General features: G+C 36.7%; 4 protein-coding genes across 4 annotated transcripts; 1 reads left to right on the forward strand and 3 right to left on the reverse strand.

Annotated features, from left to right (window-relative positions):
• Positions 1-1,838: 1,838 nt before the first annotated feature.
• Positions 1,839-7,351, reverse strand: LOC148927102 (putative trehalose-phosphate phosphatase F). Its single transcript, XM_089056150.1, has 13 exons — positions 7,185-7,351; positions 4,608-4,677; positions 4,058-4,524; positions 3,816-3,956; positions 3,660-3,731; positions 3,415-3,540; positions 3,270-3,326; positions 3,078-3,179; positions 2,905-2,982; positions 2,758-2,827; positions 2,551-2,621; positions 2,353-2,445; positions 1,839-2,272 (listed from the first exon to the last, which is right to left on the reverse strand). Exons 3-13 carry the CDS (start codon positions 4,349-4,351, stop codon positions 2,189-2,191), a joined length of 1,188 nt encoding a protein of 395 aa, XP_088912276.1. The 5' UTR covers positions 4,352-4,524; positions 4,608-4,677; positions 7,185-7,351; the 3' UTR covers positions 1,839-2,188.
• An 8,171-nt stretch (positions 7,352-15,522) lies between these two features.
• INP1 (transcription factor) lies at positions 15,523-16,678 on the reverse strand. The gene has a single exon (XM_089069579.1). The coding sequence runs from the start codon at positions 16,641-16,643 to the stop codon at positions 15,855-15,857; it is 789 nt and encodes a 262-aa protein (XP_088925705.1). The 5' UTR covers positions 16,644-16,678; the 3' UTR covers positions 15,523-15,854.
• A 1,319-nt stretch (positions 16,679-17,997) lies between these two features.
• On the forward strand, positions 17,998-19,539 carry LOC148927104 (Exostosin family protein). Its single transcript, XM_089057209.1, has one exon. It carries the CDS (start codon positions 18,139-18,141, stop codon positions 19,447-19,449), a length of 1,311 nt encoding a protein of 436 aa, XP_088913335.1. The 5' UTR covers positions 17,998-18,138; the 3' UTR covers positions 19,450-19,539.
• A 120-nt stretch (positions 19,540-19,659) lies between these two features.
• Positions 19,660-22,356, reverse strand: LOC125193275 (flavin-containing monooxygenase FMO GS-OX-like 4). Its single transcript, XM_089057207.1, has 7 exons — positions 21,627-22,356; positions 21,188-21,258; positions 20,627-20,779; positions 20,467-20,549; positions 20,259-20,394; positions 19,980-20,153; positions 19,660-19,909 (listed from the first exon to the last, which is right to left on the reverse strand). The coding sequence occupies exons 1-7, from the start codon at positions 22,192-22,194 to the stop codon at positions 19,721-19,723; spliced, it is 1,374 nt and encodes a 457-aa protein (XP_088913333.1). The 5' UTR covers positions 22,195-22,356; the 3' UTR covers positions 19,660-19,720.
• Between the last annotated feature and the right edge of the window lie 227 nt (positions 22,357-22,583).

A 22,583-nucleotide genomic window follows, 5' to 3' on the forward strand; every position in this document is an offset into this window, starting at 1 on the left:
GGCATGAGGCCAGGGAAATGGTCGTGGCGTGGAAGATTGTGGATGAAAATATTGACATGATATTAGAATCACATTTTGTTTTCTTACACGTTTTAACTAGTCAATAGGGGGGAATTTAAATTCTTGTTACTCTCGAAATAGTAAGATTTATGGTAGCGATTTCTATTTCATATACTACTATTTTGATATGGTATGGTTTGATTTCTTTCACGTTTTAACTAGTCAATAAGGAGGAATTTTCTTGTTACTCTCAAGCTACGATTCGTTGTAATGAGTTCTATATAATACGCTATACACTATATTACTATGGTTTGTTACTCTCAAATTAAGATTCATTGTAGAGAATTCTATTTCACATGTATACTATTTTGATATGGTTTGTTTTCTTTCACATTGTAACTAGTCAATAGGGGGGAATTTTCTTATTACTCTCAATATAAGATTCATTGTTGAGAATTATATTCCATATACTATATACTAGTAGTACTGTTGCGTAACAAGTTGGAGAGGAGTATGAAAATAAGCTATAATTAATTAATTACTAAAGTCCAAAATTGATCTTATACATTTTCTTAAAAAGCTTTTTGATTCCATACATCAAGTATGTCAGCTTTTGGTCCTAAGCAATATATTTTGGTTCTCCGTTTTAAAGTTCAAAATTAGTCCCATATATTTGGACAAAATATCTATTTAGTCCTACACATTAAGTGTGTTAGCTTCTAGTACTATACAATATGTTTTGACGGAACCGTTAAATAAGGATTATTATAAAGAACATCCAAGTTATAGTGTCTACGCTATGCATTAATTATATCGTGTTTGTTGTCGAACTTGTAGTAGCGTACATGGAGTTTGGTGTTGTTTGAGCGCCCTCGTTTTGTTTTGCTTTACCTCCCCGTACAGTCAAACTTTGGACACCATCCCTTGCAAGTTGCGACCAGTACTTGTGTGTGCGCACGCGCAGGAGAGCGCACCCATCCCTCAAAAAAATTGTGGGTTCTTTTTTTTCTACCTAACCAACCCCTCCCCTCACAGCTAATTTCCCCTTACGTTATCTGAAAATCGTTAAGTTTTTCCAATTTGTTTCTGAATTCATCAAGGAAGAAGGCTTTGACGGAAAGCCTTATAAAGCCAATTGAATAGGAAGGGGCATAAGGTATTGACAATTTAGGCATTGTTCGAATTAGAGCATTGTTATCTTTTTAAAATTTGTTCAAGATTAAAAATTGTAGTAGTGGTTTTGATCTCGATATTAAACAACTCTTCCACACACATTTATAGAAAGTACATCTATCCATCAATAATCATCTTGACATTTTGATCTGTTCATCAATAACAAATCTATTTAATTTTACTATTTATTTTTATCATTACTTTAAGTAATAAATCTCACGTTACACTAACTCCATCCGTCCAACGGCAAATGAGACATTTCTTTGTTCATCAATAACAAATCTATTTAATTTTACTATTTATTTTTATCATTACTTTAAGTAATAAATCTCACGTTACACTAACTCCATCCGTCCAACGGCAAATGAGACATTTCTTTGAGACATTGGATTTACAAAATTAATTTAATGTACATGTTAAAGTAGATAGAATAAAGAAATATAGAAAATAAAATAAAAAAAGATAATATTTTTACCAAAAAAAAAAATGACTAGTTAGAAGAATCCAAAAAGAAATAATGCTACTAAGTACCTTGGAACAAAGGAAGTATAATTTCGTAGTTTAAAATAAAATTTGGATTACCGAATGTTGTGTATCACAAATTATTCAGAAACGTAGGTGGAACAACAGATCATCAATAGGAAATATGGAAATCACAAAACTCAGATGCCAATAATCCAATTTCCATTCCATTATCAAACGATATATTGCAGCAACTTTTTGTACAATTATCAAATACTTACTTATCATTTACAGATAAGATAGACAAAATCAAATTGTAATGGTAGCATTGCTATGTAAAGGAGGTAGGAAAAGCCCCCCTTGTTTGTCCCAGAAAATTAATAAATAGAATAGGATTAAAGCTTTACTATACTGTAAGAGAAAATTATTTAATGCAATAGATGATTACATGCAAAGAAAGAGGACTTATATCCAGCAAAAACCAAATGCTCAACATTTTCACAGCCTTCCATTTTGCTGTAGAATTATGGAAAGGCCTAGTTTTTTTCATATCTTATTCGGATGATTTCCTGCTCGTTCCGTTTTTCCTTGCATCACCTTGTGCCATTTTCACCAGGGATTCGAGGAAATCTTGAACCTGAACGAGATTTTCCAAGGTCTCAGAAACTCGATCCATGAATGGAAACGATGAAGAGTATTAGTGATATGATGTCATACCTCGGAAGTGTCCTTGAGAGAAAAGAAAGCATTGCTCTCTTTCGTGACAGCAGATACAAGGATTCCGTAGCCACAATTCCTTTTCTTCAGAACCTACAGAAGAAGAAAGTTTGTTTCCAAATCAGGATACAATCCCAACTAGATGACCAAATCGAAAATAGTTTTAACGTGTGTGCACGTGCGTGTGTTCTTTGCTACCTTGAATGCATCTTCATCAGTTCTGTCATCTCCGATGTAAATGGGGAGCACATCATCACAGTTGCTAAACCCTGCAATGCCATGTTCCGTTGATCAATATGCAAATCATGTACCACTGAACGTTCAATACAGTTGCTTTATAAGTCCAGTGCACGAGTTCTCCCTATTATATATATGCGCGTGTCTATTATTTTGAATGTAACTGACCTAGAGATTCAAGAAGAAATTCAACTGCCTTTCCCTTATCCCAGTTAATAACAGGACGAATCTCTAAAACCTGTAGAAATATAAAATAGCATAAGAATTTTGATCTCCAAACTAATGCTTGTGCATGAATAATCCCGAAAGTGTTACCTTTCGTCCATGAGTTAGTCGCAATCTCGGATAGTCTTTCAGAATGTCATGAACATATTGTGCAATTATATGCCAACTCTGGAATTCAGAATGAAAAAAAAAAAACACAAATATCACTACAAACTCGGAAATTTTGTAAATCACAGGGGCGATAGCAAAACATCGATGCTCACCTCCTGATCCACATTGCGATAATGTACAGAGGCACAAAATTTGTGGTTCTCCACTTTTGCGCCTTTTATGTCTTTACAAGTCTCAACAAGTTTAGCAAAAACCTGCAACGAAAAATCAACAAACAAGATCACCAACGATTCTTAAAAGATGTTTCTCCATATAGCTTTGTCGCAAAGTACAAAATTGCACACCTCATCAATCATAGGTAAAAATTCCCTAGCAGGCTGGAATAGATTAATCTCCTTGCCCTGCACATAACGGAATGATTAGTAAGGCAAAAAGGTGATATTAGACGAGAGAGATGATGATGCCATTCACGCTAAAACACACAATTACCTCGTTGTCAGTTGACTTAACACAATTTACATTGTTTCTCGACACAATGTCCCTGCCCGGGAATATGATGTCCATTCCATGACTACCGGCATAGTAGAGTTCGGTTAGTCCTACCAGTTTGAAGACCTTCAAATGGAAGAACCGCGTTTAATTAGAGTTATGCTTAATCGAACGATATTAACAATTCAGCTTGTGAGATCATAAGATTTTAATTGTTCAGATTTATTATAAGTTTGTATATCTACCATGTCACGGCTTCTTCCGCTGATGATGGCTGTTGGAAAATGCTCTGCAACACTCCTTACTGCAGACCGCATCTGAAAAACATGTTACTTTTGTTATACGATAGGACAGAAACTTGGTATGATAAGACAGTAATCGAATGCCAAATAACTTCTCACATCATCAGACATAAAAGCACGATCAGGGTCGTCCACAATGGGGGAAAGTGTCCCGTCATAATCCAGAAACACGACTATCTTCCTATTCCTTGCACGAGTACTTATTGTCCGGAAGGAGTTGAGTGCTGATGGGTACCTGATCTGCGAGGTCAAGACAGAAATAAGGATATTGAGAAATGTTATTATAAAAAGAAAGAAAAGGCCAATGTTATTATTAGTAACTGAAAAAGGACGGCATTTACCTTCCAAGACTCGTACGCAGTTTCTCCATCATCGGGAACCAAATCAGCAAAGTTGAAATCCTTGAGAACCTTCTTGCGAGGAGGGGAAGATGATTTCATAGCATCGAGCCAGCCATTGGAACAGACATCATCGAGCTTCCCTGGCTTTTTTCTGGGAATTGATGGGACAGCAGTAGAGAAAGACTGCCCAGATTGTGAGCAAGGCAGGAGACTAGAATGGATCCCCAGTCGAGACTTGTTTATTGGTGCAGGATCCGCAAGAACCGGAGAACCTTTTGTCGACTTCAAATCCATCGGTACCAGGTGACTTTTTAAAGAACTTGCTTATTGATGATCAAACGCTAAAATTGGAATGTATGACTAAAATCCTTCTATCCAACCCTCTTATCAATGAAAAACCACCGCTTTAATGTCTTTTTGCAACTGCTGCTTGGGAAATAGTCCATTAAATTGAGACTCTGCACAATCTGGTGATATTGCAAAATTATTCAAGTATTAGATTTTCAAGAAACAAAATCACAGCAAAAGCAATTTCTTGAACGTAAGATACCTCATCTCCGACCCTCTATACACAAACACCAGGCAGACAGTCAATCCCACCACTTGACTTGCCTGTTGTCCTAAAATGATGAAAAATCAATGAAGTTAATAGATGAATAAAACTAACAGAGAAACAAATATTCCAGGTGTATCACCTGATCCAACTAAAATATAGAATCATTGCTAAATAAGTGTCTAGCATAATCAGATATTCATCTACAAACCACCCAAGCTAGTACTTTAGATTACAATGAACAACTGTGTTGCTGCTAATGTATGAGCTGACCAGAAACTGCTCTTCCTTGCTGCAGTTTGCTGTTTGCCTTAGATCTAAAATGCATGTTTTGACAATGCATTCACAGTTTTTAATGAGGCAAAAGAAGTTAAAAAAATACATTAAAGTAGAATAATACAAATACTGCCGATACATAAAGTTGCCGAGCTATTAATTCACACGTTAAAATTATAAAAATATATTCTCAGACCTACAAAGTGACCGGAAAATACGTTATTAGTACGTCCTATATGGTAGATATTTGTAACGCTCTGCCGCCCCAGAGAAAATTATTCACACGTGATAGAAATAGGGCAGTTACATGATGATTTCGTCAATATTTTCTTTCGGTTGATAATATTAGATTTTAGACCTAGAGATACGAATCGGTGCGTCCCCCCTATGTGAAGCAGTGTCAAACTAGGCAGTTACATGGTTTAACAATATTTTCTTCCTGGATAAATATGAAGATTTCAGACCCAATGAAACTAATAGGTGCATCTCCCCTCCTCAATCTTCCCACACATTCTTATAGTGAATTTCGCCACGTGTAGCACTGGCCTAGGGATTAGATTAATTATAATCTAAGCCCAAGTATGTGAAAACATCATAGGGGCAAATAGTTCGAACGAATTGATTTACAGCATCTATCTAATCTTAATGATTAGATCCGGCTTCAAGAGGTGACAAATAAGAAAAGTTTAAACCACCTAAGAAAAAAGTTGCAAAAGTTCAATGCAATACAAAACCATGAACTGTTTGAATGATTGGGGATACAACTCCCACATATATATACCTAATTAAAGTGAAAACAACAGTGTCCAGGTATCCTTTTACGACAACAATTAGATCTCTATGCACACAAAAGTTAAAGAGGACAAACATTAAATATTAAATGACACCAACTGATAACCACCATGACAATCACATGAATCATGTTAAGCTGTATTATGTCACAGTAAAAATATATTTCTAACGCCACGGATCTGGGAAAACCGAATAATCACAAAGAGTAATAATTAAAGCAAGCCATAAATAATATTGAAGTGGAATCAGCCTATATATCTTCTTAGTCTACAGATTAAGAACATGACTTACAACTACCTAAAACATATATATAAATTTCTGAAGACCCCACCACCCATGAGAGAGATTTCAAGCATACTAAAATTTAATTGGCAAATGTTTTTCAAACCACATGGGCGGCCTTTTATGCCATCTCCTTGCACATTTATGCATTCCCATACATGATTTAATTTCCATGACTTGTCTAGTCACTCTCCTCCCCAAACATATAGTTTTATACTAAAAGAAACATTAAATGCATCCCACTCACCACCGCTATATTGGGACATTTTAGGTACATCAATATAAACATATTCCTAAAATATCATTTTATAACACTACTTCAACAAAAGCTTCATACATGTGATGTGAAACAAAATAACATATGAGGATCGAAAACACTCAAGAACCTTACCCCTATTAAAAATATTCATAATTTTCAGTGTGGTCAAACTTGAATGAGCCAAATGCAAAAGGACAAAAGACTTTAAAAATTAGAGTTTTGAATAGAATGATAGTCAAACATAATTGTGATCATATGATGTTACCAATATTATGCAAACATGTAATTATTTATAAGATCATTCATGGAAGTTGAAAAGGGCTTTCGAGATCGGTCTCGGAGACGTGCGTTTGGCCCCACGGGCATCCAAACAGGCACCTTGACTTGAAACAAAGATACTGTTTTTATTGGTGGCGTTGATTAACACGCAACTAGGCTAAACAAAACATAAATTATAACCTCATAATCTCAATGGAAAGATAACCAATTGATTAAGACACATGAACAGATTAATATCTCCACATCTAACAGCAACCGACAAGATCATGCTCCCACAATCAACAGACAAACAAATAATGGTTTCTGTCAAAATCAAGAAACCCCCCATAAACACACACACGTTCGCAGACCTCTCCATACAAAATTCACAAAACGGTTGGAGCCAGCTAACCATAATTGAAATTGGGCAAGAACCCATGTACAAAATGTGATAAAGACTCGATTTTTAACAAAAAAATAAAATCTTTTTGCGACATGAAATAACCAAAAAAGGCAATAAGATTAACACGATTAGATCATTATTGAACGGAAAAACACATGAATTCCATATTAATTGAAAGAGCATTGAACGATGCAACGATGAGTTAAGGACATTGTGTAGAAACACAGGCACAAAATATGCAATCAATGTTAGCATCAAACGTATATAAAAAAATCAACAAAATAAATAAATAAGGACCACACACCTGATGCCTCTCTGAAATTAACAGAACGGCAATGGAGGAATCAAATTGGCGCCCTGAAAGATCATCAACATCAAGAGAATCTCCGTCAAAAACAAGAAAAAATTGAATGGGATTTTCAAGAGATAAAAAAAAGAGGGAAAAAACGCAGAAAACGAGGGTGGGAAGGAGAGAGATGAGGGGAAAATCAACCTCAAAACAAACGACGGCAGAAACCCTAGGAAAAGGAAATATGGAGAAACAGAAAACTGAAATTGGAGAGAGACAGAGACAGAATGGAAAAGGAGAGGAGGAGGTGAAAAGGCAATGCATTTATTTATAGAGCTGAAAAAAGAAAAAGACGTGCCAAACAAGGCAGCCACTCTTCCTTTCCTTTAATTAGGAACCAATTACAAAATCTAATTAATTCTACATTTATTTAATCGTGAATTAAATGGTTTTATTTTTGGTGATTTTACCTTTTAAAGGTTTGGTTTAGGTGTTTGGTGGTTTCTTCTTTAAGGCTGGCAGAAATGGCTACTGGTTTCTGAAAAAGGAGGGGAGCACCTTTTTCAAGAAAAATATTTTCACTATAAATCAAAAAGAAATTCAGCCCAAAAGATATGTATTGCAAGTACGCTGTGTATTTCACAATTTAATCTGACATGGATCATTTTATAATCATGCGTCATAATCTAATTCTTTCTATTTAAAATAATGTCACAATTTAATTTTACATGGATAATCGTATGATAATTAGTTATAATTGTGATTAATCTTAAATGAATAATTATATGATAATGGTAATTAAATGACACCTAAGTATAATAGTATCAGAATAAGGAAAAAGAGCCTATTTAAGAAAATTAAAAATCAATGTAGATATTAATAAAGATAATATATTCAAGAATAAATTATTTACTATTATTCATTACTCCTATTTAATACAGTCTTTTATTTTTCGTATTTTAGTTATATTTTCTAAGTGTCTCCCATTCTTAAAATATACTTACTCCGTATAAAAAGGAAATTAAAGAAAGAAAGGCATGATACATATTTGTACACGTAGACTAAGTTTGAATATTATACCAAATATAGAGGAGATTTTAATTACTTTAACTAATATCATTATAACTTGTAAATATGAAATGTAGCTCGTAAAAATAGTACGCGATTTTGCTAATTAACTAGTAATCGGTCTTTTTTCTTCTTGACCAGCCATAGAGTCATTATGTACAAATATATGGAGTACTATTTTACATATAATATAGATGCTTGGACAATGACACAATATATATTTATATGAATTTCATCTAGTAGGCTAAAACATTACGTTAGACCGTATATAAGAAACTTTCCTTGTCCATTAAGAATTTATTCAATGTTAATTGAATCAGTATATACGATGTGACTTTTTATGTGAACTGCATTAAGATATAAAGATTCCTGACGTTACACAAATCCAATTACTTGTAAATAACCAACCAGAAAATCAAATTGAGAACAAAAGTCATTGCCACTAATTTCTTAACCTAATTAAACCCCTTGAATATTCGTTTACCTTTTTTTTTAAACAATGAAATATTCAATGGACATGTCGGAGTGATGTCAGAATGAATCATCAACACGACCAAATGATTTCGGTTCGGATCTCCTAATTTACTTAATTAACACACTTTATTTATTTAGCGTAAAAAAGAAGTGCATACGGATTTTCTTTATAAAAGGAAGATTTGTTTCCTACATGCCATATCAACTTCTTTGACTTATACAACCATTTTTTTTATTAAAGTTTTAATACTAAATACTATTCAATATTCATGATGTGAGAGGTCCCCTCTCTCTCACTAAATAGACAGTGCATATGGTCTATTTTTGATGAAATTAAACTCTCACACAAAGTCATTTGAATCCCATGAATCTTAAAAAATCAAATAGTATTATTTTAATTAAAAAATGAATAAATGACAACTCTGTTGAAGATTTAGAGCCAATCCATGCAGGCTTAATTTGTCTCTTGTGGAAAAAAAACAAATTGTGGATTGGAAGAAAGAAAGCTATCTACATAGCACAAAAGCGGCCCTTCAGAGCAAAGCGACACGTGGCGGGACGAGGACGATGCCAATTGGCAGGCAGCACACTGTGTTCAGACGCGTTACGTGGCACCTGACTACTGCATGGTGGACACGTGCTGCTGCGCTGACATGGAAATATTATTTTCTAATTATCCTTTTTCACTTTTTGAGGATAAGTCACGTTAATTATTTCTTGCCTCTTTTTGAATGTGGGAAAGTCCTCTTGATTCACGTGTGACTTGTCACGTGACACGAGCAACTTGTTCCATCCATTATTTCTTCCTTAAATCAAAAGGAGAAAGTGCAATAGAAGCACCCACTTACATTATTATTATATGGACTTTTGTTTCTAACTTTCTATTTAGTATGTTGAATAATTAACTAATGCAAGTAGCCTTTAAGTACAAACATTACACTTGGACTATGTAGAGATATCGTATTCAGCGTTACTAGCAAGTGTAATGTTGTTAAGCATAGCTGTTTTATAACAGAAACTAATATTACTCTTTGCACAAATTTATATTTCAAAGACTAAAATGGAGTTCTTCTTTGATACATTTACATTAAACAAATTATGAAGGATAAGGTGAATATATTGTAATATTAAACAAATTATGAACGATAATGTGAATATATTGTAATTTGATTGTATATTCACCAATTTAATTATATAGGAAGGTGGAAGAGGGGAAGAAGGCGACATCGACATAAAATTTCAGTCTTCTTCCATAGCTGATTTATCAGAGAATGTAAGAATCGAAGATTGAAATGCGTATGAGTATTAATAGAAGGAAATTTGAAGAGACAAATTGATTAATCTTACATGGGAGAGTTAATGTTAATATAATTAAAATATACTCCCTTCGTCCAAAAAAAATAGAGCAATTTGCGTATGGCACGAGTTTTAATGTAAAATTGGTAAAGTAAGAGAGAAAGAAAAAAGTAAGAGAGAAGGAGAAAAAATAAGTGAGAAGTATTGTTAGTGTAATGATGTGTATAATTATTATTTGTTGAAAACTTTCCTTAAAAGAATGTGCTCTATTTTTTATGGACGGCAAAAAATGGTAATTGTGCTATATTTTTTGTGGACGGAGGGAGTAACTGATTTATTTATATTTTTGTAAATTGAATTGTTTTTAAAGTAATTATAAGTTGTATATACTCCTAAAAAATGTTGAGAACATAAAATAATACAAATTCAAATCAATAACATAATGTTGAATGTGAACAACATCGATCGTATCTCTTCAACATAGTGGAGAGGATAGTTAGCCGCAAACAACGCAAGGAGAACATGAATAAGAATCCGATGCCATACGACAAAATTAGTTGACATGAAACTATGCCAGAAAGGGTAAAATCAGAAGAAAAGTACATATGTGAAAGGCCTTATTTAGGTAAAACTCTATTCCATTTGTAGCAACTTGATACTATAACAACCCTATTTTATTGTAAAGATTCCTCTGCAGCTCGTGCTTTGCATAAAATTAATGCAACATGTGACTAAAACACCAATGACAAAGTATGGGTAAAATGATGTATAATTATTAAGCAAAAGTTTCTAGGAAAACAAATCATGCATTAGTTGTATCGTCGTTTATATAATTAAGTTTTCATATGTAAGTGACACGTCGTATTATTAAATACATTGGTGAACACGTATATTTCAGAATTTTCCATCTGCAAAGGTTTGGATGGATTAGTAATTAAACTGTGAAAGCATGTGATTGCTAACAACTGCCATATGTTCTAGCTTCGCAACTTGCTCATGTTGGCTACATGTCATAAATAAATTAATGCATATCTTAGACTAGTGTTCGTGTAATGACTATCGAGCACCAATAATAACAATAATAATACTAATAGAGATTTGATCATTAATTCTCTTTTCATCTTTCTCTCATATATTCAATTTATTGAGAAATTTATCCAACTTACCAAATTAATAATACTCCCTCCGTTCCCAAAAATATGCACTTTGGGTTTGGCGCGGGTTTTAATGCAAAATTGATAAAGTAAGAGAGAAAGATAGAGTGAAAATTAATTAAAATATTGTTAGTGGAGAATGAGTCTCACTTCATTAGAGAGAAAAGAGTTTTCAAAACTGAAAAGTGCAAATTCTTGTGGGACGGAGGGAGTAACACTTTTTTGCGATTGTGACGTCATTTTATCAGTCCACATTCTTGAATTCGCTCAAGGGAGGTGAAGATCCATCCAATCTATCTGATCACCTATTCAGTTCAATCATGTCTTCCATGACATTTCTTAGATGATTTCTTCGTTGTTCATCAATTTTGATGTTCCTCAATGTTTGCATGGTCGCATAACTTTACCTATAAACTACAAAGTGGAATTAGCCATAAAGTAAGGATCAAATCATTGTTAAAACAAATGAGATCTTCTAACATTTGTGAGACAGTACAAATTAAATCATCATAGCATCATCAAGATTTCATCAGTCATTTTTCAATGCATAAATCTGCTTGGTTATCAATTTCAATTTTAGACATTTAACTATGAAGATTAACATTAATTCTAAGCATCATCATCTACTCAATCAATCCACCAATTAGTGTCCCAATTTACCATTTAATTTGCTCCGATCATAATCTAATGCAATATTGCACTGTTGCCTCACTATATTTTTAAATAGCAACTATACTCAAACAATCGACTTCACTACGGCCCTCAATGTTACCTCATATTTTTCCAATATTGTAAGTATGGATACTCTACTAAGACTTATAACACCATAATCAAAAACTAACACCATAATCAAAAACTAAGACTGAATTCACACCCTTAAATTTTAAAATAAGTGGATGAGATTAAAGTCACAAATTTCAATTTATAGTAGACCAAGTATCAACAAAAGGGTAATATCGTTATTATATTATCATATGATAATTCTCGTAGTTTTTATTATATCAACATAATGTATTACAAATATCAACAATATAGCATGAGAATATCAACACAAGTACAATAAAATATCAATATAGTTTTAATGATATTTTACATACACTGTATTGAGATTTCTTTTTGCATTTGTTGATAAAATCTGCTTATCAACATGTACGAAAATTGAAATATAAATTATCAAATTTCATCACCAGAACATCGTCGGAACATATGCAATTGAGATCTGATTGGAATCCTTATAAAATTATTTTAATTTTATATAATTTTTGCAAAAAATTAATTTAAATCAAGAGAGTTATGTAAATTTAAAGTTTTGAGATGATTTTGATGAGAGAGAATCGACATTAATACCTTTTAAATTTATTTACTAATTATTTAAATTTAAAATAAGGCCTTTTAGGCCCGACTCGAACTCGAGTCATCCTAAGCCTCCCCACACGGATTTATTTTTTAGGTCACCCCAAAAGGCCTTAAACAGTTTGAGGTTGGACAAGATTTATAAACACCCTCCAACTTCCCTCAGACTCCCGACGTGGGATGTAATTGTACTTAACATATATTGTGGTAATATATAAGGAATTAGTATACCCAGTCCTTTTCATAAGTAGATCTACCGAAGTCGAAACAACAACTTTCTCCAGCAGTTGAACCATTAAAATATACTTGCGTCAGATACCTGTATATTAATATAAACCATAAACTCCATAATCAAAACATACCAAGGAATCAAAAGATATTTACACCAATTTATTATGAAAAATAGTACATATAGGTAATCTCTTTTACATAGTTCCAGTGAGCACTCAATTTTATAATATACTACTACTACATTAACTGATCGAAACCGAGGTCCAGAACTAATTTATTACATGTAGTACCAATTTAACTATCCCTGACTCATGGGTCAATCCATAATTAATTGTAATGTCTCGATATTTTTAAAATACAGATTTATTTAAATAAATACTTTAAAATTTAAGAAAATTACTGTTCGGACAGGTATCATGAAATACCACATGTTTGTTTCAGCAAGGGAATCTAATCTCACGACATATATATAGTCCAAATATATTTATGTTAAGTGTAAATGATCTTCAGAGTTCAGACATCTGTGTTATAAATTAATCCTTCTCGAAATCTCAAATCTATCTGAAGTAGATTGAGAGGCAACTTGGATTAATGGATAAGGTTGATTGAACTAGTAATCTGGTGTATCATTAAAAGAAAGACAATATTCTTGATTAGATCAGCATCGTTTCCCCATCTCTTTCATATAATCAACATGTGTAGGTCGGATAAATAATAATAGTAGTATAAATTAGCAATTATAGGAGTAGGAGTTTTAGAAATAGCTACTCGTAGTGAAATTTTTTCTTGCCAGGACTTCTTAAAGCTAGCATGTATATATTGTCTAAAAAACTACGTAGCATATGTATATATATTTGTGTAGAATTGGGATCCTATGGTACCCCAATTTTAAGTAGTACATACACTCGTCAATTCCATCGATTAATCTCATTTATATAGGTCCAGATATTTTTCATAATTTTGAAGCTGTCAGTGATGATTTTATTATATTAAAGATATAATCGTAATTCAGTTTGGTTATATGATAGAAACATGTTTGTGGTATATGATTAAATATAGATATAAGATATACGGGTTGCGTTAGTGTGCTAACTAATTTACAGTAATAGTAACTAATAACTTTCAATTCTGTGTATTAAAATTATCAACACAAAGACATAATTATATCGATACAACATGTAAATTTAAATATCAACACAAACACATAAGTTTATCAACACAAGAAAATTTAAAAAATTTATATTTTTGTGTTGATATTTTTCACATATAAAATTGATATTAGTTATTATTCTAACTTAGTATTTTTAACATAGGTATATCTTAATTAAGATATACATATGATTGAATATAGAGAACCAATAGCATTAATTGGAACCGTCCTTACCTCTCCAATAGCATTAAAGGAGTATTACTTGATACCTAGAATCTAATCTTATATTTACATCTATTCTCTTTTTTCACTTCGTAAATATATCTGACCGTATTTTTATTCATGAAATTGCAAACCATGCAATAGAAAAACAAGTGTTAAACCATGTAAGGCCCAATATATCTAATGTAAATGGGCTGAGTTATTGTTTTTATCACTTATGTAGGTACCTAAAAATTTGATCTAGTATGTGAATTTCAGAAGGATTAATTGGGCATGAGTTAAGTACCCAATGGGCCCTGGGATTATATCTTGACTTTATCCAGGAAATATTTATCATCCACTACTCCTATATATGAATCTTGTCACGTTCAAAATCATTTTAACCTTCAAACTAACGGAATAATGATTATTAATATAGCAGGAGTAATTTCAATAATTGGAAAGTGTGGTTGTGAGTTTCGACAGGCTATTTAGTTGCCATTCTTTGGAGGATTTCTTCGTCCACTTTAAAATGCCATTTCCATATTAAATCCAGTGTTTTGTTGTTTAAGTTTGAATCGCATGATATGTAGTACTAGTAAGTACTAGTATGTTTTGGGGTAAGAGTACTCTCTCCGTATCAGAACTTAACCATATAATTCATATCAGAACTTTAGTTTAAATAAACTCTCCATTTTATTCATTTTCACTCTTTGATTATTTTTTGGCTTTATTTTGAAAAAAAAAAGTTCATTTTACACGTTTAAAAAGAATTATTCAATGCATAAAACCCATGCCTGCAATTATGCGGGGTATAACTGCAAGTTCACAAATTGTAGCAGTACTGCAGTATGTAAATTGGAATTTGGACATCTCCTGTTTTCCATAAAACAATCTTACCAATTTAGATCGTGAAATTTCTGTCACATAGACACAATGATTTAGAAAATGCCAAAGTCGGGTCTTTATAATCATATCTGCCAAAATTGCGACCTTCTGCAATTCTTGTTATATTACTACTAGATTTGTTGCATTTATTTTGTAGGATAACAAATACTCCCCTCCGTCCGCCAATAGGAGTCTCATTTCTCCTGGGTACGAGTTTTAAGAAATGTTAAGAAAAGTTAGTGTAATTATATGAGTCTCACTTGTATATATTAATTTGTGAGTGGAATGAGTTAATAGAATATGATGACCTCATGCCACTTATAGTTATAATGAATTGAGACTCCTATTCGCGGGAGGACTAAAATGGCAATACGAGACTCCTATTCGCGAGCGGACTAAAATGACAAGACGAGACTCCTATCCGCGTGGATGGAGGTAGTATTACTCATTTCCGCTCAAATCTTGAACAAATGCAACTGTAATAACAGTAAGTATATTTGACTCAAAATCATAGTGGAATTATAATCTTTGGAAATTATAGTGCTTGTACTATTATACTGATTAAGGTTTACAGTTTACCACCAGCAATTTCTACCCATTTCCATAGAAAAAAATCTCAAGAATCGCAAGAAATTAGACGAGGGAGAGACTTTACAAAACAAATCTACCAATCCAAATGTACCCATCTTTGTACAAACAATTCTTTACAAAAAAATACACACACAAACTCCAAATAAACTGAAATTTCAAGCATGCAGATGCAGTGAATCCCCCTAACAATTGATCACCTCTTTTCCCCCAAAAAAGAGAAAATGGTTACAAATGAAAAAACCCTAATTGAGAAACGCAAGAATCATAATTAAGCAATGATTACTCAGCAGAATTGACATTGATAGGCCTGTCGCAGTCTTCGAACTCCCGAAGCAAATCCTCATCCCTAAACCCCACCAAGAACGTCGCCACCGCCTCCAGAAACAGCGCCGCCTGATACACATTCGTCACGCTCAGCACATCCGCCAGCACGCTCCGCCGCAGCCGGTTCGCGTCCACCACCACCCCAACCAGCTCCTCCATCTCCGCCTCCACCGCCGCCCTGACCCCCTCCTTCCCCTCCCACTCCGCCCCCACCTCCCTCACCAGATTCGCCTGCGCCTCCCTCCCCCGCGCCGCCAGCGCCGGCGCCATCAGCCGCAGCCCGCACTCGATCTGGTCCACCCGCATCGTCAGCACCTTGGAGGGGCTCCGCCACGCCGCCGCCACGGGGTGTTCCCGGTCGGATCCGGAGCCGGAGTCGGAGGAGGAGGGGGTGGGGGAGTCTTGATCATCGAGGAATGATCGGAGGAGGTTGGTGAAGAGGTAGGGGTGGAGGTCGGCGAGCCAGAGGAAGGGCTTCTCGAGGGAGTTGCGCCACTCGGGGGACAGGCAGAGGGCCACGTCGGCGGCGGCGGCCTCGTCGAGGGCGTTGTAGTAGGACTGGAGGTGGTGGTGGACCGCCTCCACGTGGATGGACAGGAGGGCGGGAGGGGCGGCTAGGGACGACAGGGCGCAGCGGAGCTGGGGGAGGAGGCTCGTCGATAGGGTCTCGAACCACTTGTTGTAGAACTCTGCGAACGGCGTGCCCGCCGTTTTCTTGCGCCCGAACAGCCCGGATTTCAGCATTGGAGAAGAAGATTCAGATTTCTTGATTTGTGAAATGATGATGAAATTGAAAAAGGGGGGTTTGTTGAGTTATATACTTATACACCTTTTTTCTTTATTTTTATTTATGCATATATTTTTTGTAACTTCAATATTCAGTCTCCAAATTGAGTCTTGCGTTTAACTTCACTTGTACAATCAAGAAGTAGTAAAATTAAAGGGGATTTGAGAAATTAAAGTGGCATGCAAACTTTTGGGCCTCTGGCATTTTTGCTTGGATTCTTATTGGGCCAAGTCTAATGGATAAACCATTAAATCCTCCATATCAACTCTATTCATTGTTTATGTTAGAGCCTAAGAAAGGATAAATAAGTGGTGTAATTAATTGAAAATAAACTGAGAATACAAATACTACCTCCGTCCCACAAAGATTATCTCATTTTTCCATTTTGGTCTGTCCCACAAAGTTTGTCTCATTTCACTTTTTACCATTTTTGGTAGTGAACCTCATATTCCACTAACTCATTCCTACTCACATTTTATTATAAAACTAATATATAAAAGTAGGACCCACATTCTACTAACTTTTTCAACTTACTTTTCTTTACATTTCTTAAAACTCGTGTCCGATGAAAGTGGGACAATCTTTGTGGAACGGAGAGAGTATAATTGTACGTGAGCCTACCTGCAAGTAGTCTAATCGAAATCAATTGCAATAAATATGCGATGAACCGAAATTTTTAAAAAGGTGGCAATAGAAAATTAGAAATGAACGAAACAAAAGGACAAACAAAGAGGTGTTTAAGTGAAGAAAATGCTAAATTAACGCTGACACCACATATAGTTTTCAATTTTATACTCACATTAAACTTAAAACTTAATTTATCTTCTCATCAAAATACAGGTGACCAGAAATACCGGATCCGGATTCGGGTTTTTTAGGACCTTTTCAAACTATCTGTTGTTTCTGTTCACTCTTTGGACTCATCGTCACCGACTTGAGGCCATTTGCTTTTCTAAATGGCTCTTAGAATAAAGCTTTTTATTCACTTTTTCCTATGGTACCATTCTCCATTCCACATTCTCTATTTACTTAAATTCATATCCGTCTCCAATAATCTCAAAATGCTAAATTTATTAAATTAACCTTGCATAAATTATCATAATACAGCTATTTAGCACCACTTTTTTTAAAAGTAAAAAGGCTGTAATTCCACTCTGATACAGTTAGTAAGTATACTTAGTAGGATTATTAAATGACCGCAATAAATAATTTTACTTTATGCTTTATCATAACAATACCTAGCAAATTCAATTCAACACACATAACTTCAAAAAACAAGAATATGTAAAAAAAATACAATGAAAAAAACCGTCAAAAGTCCAAATGTCTAAAAATTCTCAAATTTGATGAGAGAGAAGCATAATTGAATACACTAACACAATCATCAGATCAGAAAATTCAGTAACTACCATTCATCCTCCACCACTCACTCCCATCACCACCACCTCCACCATGCCTCCACCACTCCTCCCCACTCTCTTCTTCCTCCTCCTCACCGCCGCCGCCCAGGACTCCGATCCCGGCCCCGACTGCACCGGCCGATGGATCCACATCCGGCAGCTCCCCCCTCAATTCAATCTGGACCTCCTCTCCAACTGCTCCGAATATCCAGTCTCCGGCGACTTCTGCCCCTTCGTCGGCAACCACGGCCTCGGCCAGAAAACGCACAACTCCTCCCGCAGCTGGTACCGCACCGACCCCCTCATGCTGGAGCTCATCTTCCACCGCCGCATGCTCGAGTACCCCTGCCTCACCCCCGACCCCTCCCTCGCCTCCGCCGTCTACCTCCCTTACTACGCCGCCCTCGACGCCCTCCGCTACCTCTACGGCCCCGACCAGAACTCCAGCTTCCTCCACGGCCTCGATCTCTTCCGCTTCCTCACCCGCTCCCACCGCCCCGAGATCTGGAACCGCCGCCACGGCCACGACCATTTCCTCGTCATGGCCCGCCCCGCCTGGGACTTCTCCCAGCCCCTCTCCAATGATCCCCCAATTTTCGGCACATCCTTCCTCGAATCGCCGGAATTCTTCAATGTAACCGCCTTGACTCTCGAATCCCGCGCTTACCCCTGGCAGGAGCAGGCAATCCCTTACCCTACCTCATTCCACCCCCAAAATCTCCGATTCCTCCAATCCTGGATCCAGCGCGTGAGACGCACGCGCCGATCCTCTCTGATGCTCTTCGCCGGCGGCGGCGGGATCTCTGCGAATCCGAACATCCGCCGCAGCATCCGGATCGAGTGCGACAACGTGACCTCCTTGAGCGCGGAGGGGAGCGGATTCGAGAAATTCTGCGATTTCGTGGACTGCTCGAGCGGGATCTGCGAGCACGATCCGATCCGGTTCATGCGGCCGATGCTGAGGGCGAGCTTCTGCCTGCAGCCGCCCGGGGACACGCCGACGCGGCGGTCGACGTTCGACGCGATGGTGGCGGGGTGCATACCGGTGTTCTTCGAGGAGCAGTCGGCGAAGAAGCAGTACGCGTGGCACATGGCGGAGGAGGAGTACGGGGAGTGGTCGGTGTTCATAGCGAAGGAGGAGGTGGTGGGGAAGGGGGTGAGGATCATGGATGTGCTGATGGGGATTCCGAGGGCGGAGGTGAGGCGGATGAGGGAGAGAGTGGTGGGGTTGATTGAGAGAGTGGTGTATCGGAAGCATGGGAGCTCGTTAGGGCTCCGGAGTAAGAAGGATGCGTTCGACATTGCTGTTGATGGAGCTTTGCAGAGGATTAACTCTAGACTTAATCAAATTTTGCCTCACTGACTCCATTCTCATGTGTAATTAGTTAGTTAATTTACATCAATTTTGGTTTTGGATTAGTTTATATGATTAATACCAGCTTCTTTCTGGGAATTAATTTGTGATTACGACCCCTGATTTTGGCCTAATGCACAAATTGGCTGACAATCGCAGTTTTGAATTGAATTTGTCAGTTTTCAACTGTGATTTTCCCCAGTTTTAATAATCCATTAGTAATATGTAACACCAGAAATATTTAACTTATGGTTCATGTGTCAATGACAATTAGACTTTATCATACAGATAGCTTCAATAGCTTGAATTCTTGATCGGCCAAAGCCATTAAATCTTCATCCTCCCACTGATCACGGTACGTCTCCAGCGCACTCCTCTTCCTCCTTCGGGTCACCAAATACATTTGCTTTCTCCATTCTTCAATGGGAGGAGACCCGCTCTTTGCAGCCAACCAGTCATCGTACTCAAACTACACCAACGATTGATTCGAGCCATCAAATCAGTTGCCAGAGCAAAGATAGGTAAGTGAGAAAACTTACCTGATATTCTTCCATTTGATGAGTATAACGCTTGGGAATGCCGGCTGCTTCCAGTGATGAGTAAAAGGCATCGATATCTGCTGCCATTTCCTCAGTCGACTCCAGTGTAATCCGTCCCGATAAAACTCCAGCTATCCACTTGCTCTGGAGTTCAAATTTAGGAAAGGGCACAACCTGGATGTAAATGTAATTGTAATTGAGTTTTAGGTTCTATTTAGTTCAGTTTTAGAATTTGTGACATACATATGCTAAAGTATATGAAAGTAAACAGCAAATTACCCTCCATGGCAAACCAACAAATGAAAGCCAAGGTGCCAATGTAGGAGGAAAAACATGCTGATAAAGAGGGCCAACTCTATTATCCTCCACAGTCACCGCCTTGTTCGTCTCGAGAAAAGGAAAATAAAATTTATACCTGCAAGATCAGAAGTGATTCAAACACGTATTCGAACAAAGAATGATGATATAACTTGTGTTCATGACTCACCCCGTGCAATGAAGGATAACATCAGCGATGGTTTTATCTCCGTCATGGAAAGCCATTGTGCCATCTTTGTGAACGCTTCTGATCTGCGGATGTTGTTATGTCAGCATAGTGTTGGGAGGTTCTCCAAACATAAACTCAAAGGACTTAAATCTGGCTTAACCATTGAATGTAGCCAAATGTTATCATGGCCCGGAAACTTTCCGATTTTGTCTACTTCTGCTGATCTAGATGCAACATGGACTTCTTTCGCAAATCTGGCAATATCTCGGGAGATATCATCAGCACTTGAAGAACTCCCAATTAGTACCATAACCTGCAAAATTCACCCAAATTAACTGAATACTTTCATTTAATTTCTGAATCATTTTCCACTTGTAAAAAAGAGTTGGAATTCAGGTAAATGCACACTTAGACACGCACATATGCACATGTAGAGATATGCATTGCCTAGCGGATACACTTCAAGCAATGCAAGAAGATTTGGATGCACTACAAACTTCTAACATTGAATTTCAAGAAAATCATGATACTCTAGCAAGAAATGTTTTCATGTGTAGTAATGATGTCTATAAATTATACTTTTGTTGTATTTATTAGTATGCTTTTTTTTGTATTATGTACTATATTCATTTTACCCTCCTGAAAACTACATTCATTCTGCAGAATCAAAAAGTTCATATGTAAACAAGCATGAGGGGAAAATAATGCAGCAGATACATACTTGATCACGAAAGGGATCGGGAATGCGATAGTTGTGACTGTGGATCTGTTTCCCCGGCCATTCATCAATACCTGCATTGTAGTTGGAAAATCAAATACTGTGTCCAAAAATTAAGCCATAAATAGCTAGGGAATGAATGTAGTAGCTGAAGCCAAATTGCAATAATCTCTCAATTTTAGAGCTATATATATGTGTTAGCTAAGAATTATAAACGGATCAAAAAGGTTATATGTACCTGCTAAAAGGGAGGCCTACAGCCTATTTTCATCAAAATCATTTCAACATCAAAGAATAGAGAAATCAGCATAACAAGTGTAACCATGTCAACAGAATTTTCAAGCACCAAAATTCCCAACCAGAATTTCTTATAATGATCAAATTAAAGATAAATTTTTTACCAAATAATCTGAAACAAGCAAGGTGAATCCGGATTAGTTACCGGGTAAATCCGCAATCCGGGGCTCTGAAAAGTGGCCATTACAGATCACCACGGCATCATAAACCTCCTCCTCCTCATCATCTCCGCCGCCGCTCCTCCTCGACTTGACCACCCAGCGCCGATCATCCACCGACATCCCGACATGCCACACCTCCCTCCCATACCTGATCATCTCCACCAATCCGAACTCCTCCGCAAAATCCCTCAAATACTCCAGCACCTCAGCGTGGCCCGGGAACCTCCTAGGGTCCCGGCCCGGCTTCCCGGTGGGCACAAACGGGTAGGCCCGGAAGCCCATGAGCTCGCGGGGCAGGTTGGTGCGGAGGGAAGCGTAGACGCTGGAGTGGACCACGTCCCGGGTCGGGTCGAGGCCTAACGGGTCGGCCTCGGTTTGGGGCGTGTAAAGCCAGGTGCCGCCTAGCTTGTCTTCCCGCTCGTAGACAGTGACGCGGTGGCCTTCTCGGCGGAGTGCAAGGGCGGCGGAGAGTCCGGCGGCCCCGGCTCCGATGACGGCGACGGTTCTGGAGATGGGTGATGGCATCGCGGGGTTGGGACTGGGAATAACCATTTGGATTGTTGTTCATGCATGATATGCATCACTCATATTCTAGAAAATTAAATACAACTCCCTCCGTTTCCATAGTGTTTTTCTTTGACACGCGAAATATGTTACTTTAGCTATAAAAGAAAATGATTCCATTGGAACGTAATAAAATAGTAAAATGACTTCGTTGTTGTGAAAGGGAAAATTTGTTTTGTGCATGTGAACTGAAAACTATATTCATATTGTATGGAGTATGGACCCTTTTTTACTAATTTTTTTTCTACTTCCAATTAAAAGAAAAAGACATATAAATCGGAAAAGTGCTATTCACAGGAATCAGGATGACAGCAATTGATTTAGTTGTAATTAAACAAAATCGACATAATTTCTAAAAAAAAACTCTAAGGTGTGTT

This window comes from Salvia hispanica, chromosome 4, assembly GCF_029641045.1.
Source record: "Salvia hispanica isolate PSC_SH4W2 chromosome 4, Shi_PSC_v1, whole genome shotgun sequence".
In the NCBI taxonomy this organism is placed as follows: Eukaryota; Viridiplantae; Streptophyta; class Magnoliopsida; order Lamiales; family Lamiaceae; genus Salvia; species Salvia hispanica.

What these genes read in the sequence shown, in the direction of transcription:
- LOC148927102 (XM_089056150.1), bottom strand. Translation starts at nt 4,351, where the DNA reads ATGGATTTGAAGTCGACAAAAGGTTCTCCGGTTCTTGCGGATCCTGCA. An exon ending in GCGGAAGAAGCCGTGACATG is followed by an intron (nt 3,541 to 3,659) that starts GTAGATATACAA and finishes TTCCATTTGAAG; the next exon opens with GTCTTCAAACTGGTAGGACT. An exon ending in ATTTCTTCTTGAATCTCTAG is followed by an intron (nt 2,622 to 2,757) that starts GTCAGTTACATT and finishes ATGGCATTGCAG; the next exon opens with GGTTTAGCAACTGTGATGAT.
- INP1 (XM_089069579.1), bottom strand. Translation starts at nt 16,643, where the DNA reads ATGCTGAAATCCGGGCTGTTCGGGCGCAAGAAAACGGCGGGCACGCCG.
- LOC148927104 (XM_089057209.1), top strand. Translation starts at nt 18,139, where the DNA reads ATGCCTCCACCACTCCTCCCCACTCTCTTCTTCCTCCTCCTCACCGCC.
- LOC125193275 (XM_089057207.1), bottom strand. Translation starts at nt 22,194, where the DNA reads ATGGTTATTCCCAGTCCCAACCCCGCGATGCCATCACCCATCTCCAGA. An exon ending in CCGATCCCTTTCGTGATCAA is followed by an intron (nt 20,780 to 21,187) that starts GTATGTATCTGC and finishes TGAATTTTGCAG; the next exon opens with GTTATGGTACTAATTGGGAG. An exon ending in ACATTTGGCTACATTCAATG is followed by an intron (nt 20,550 to 20,626) that starts GTTAAGCCAGAT and finishes CAACATCCGCAG; the next exon opens with ATCAGAAGCGTTCACAAAGA.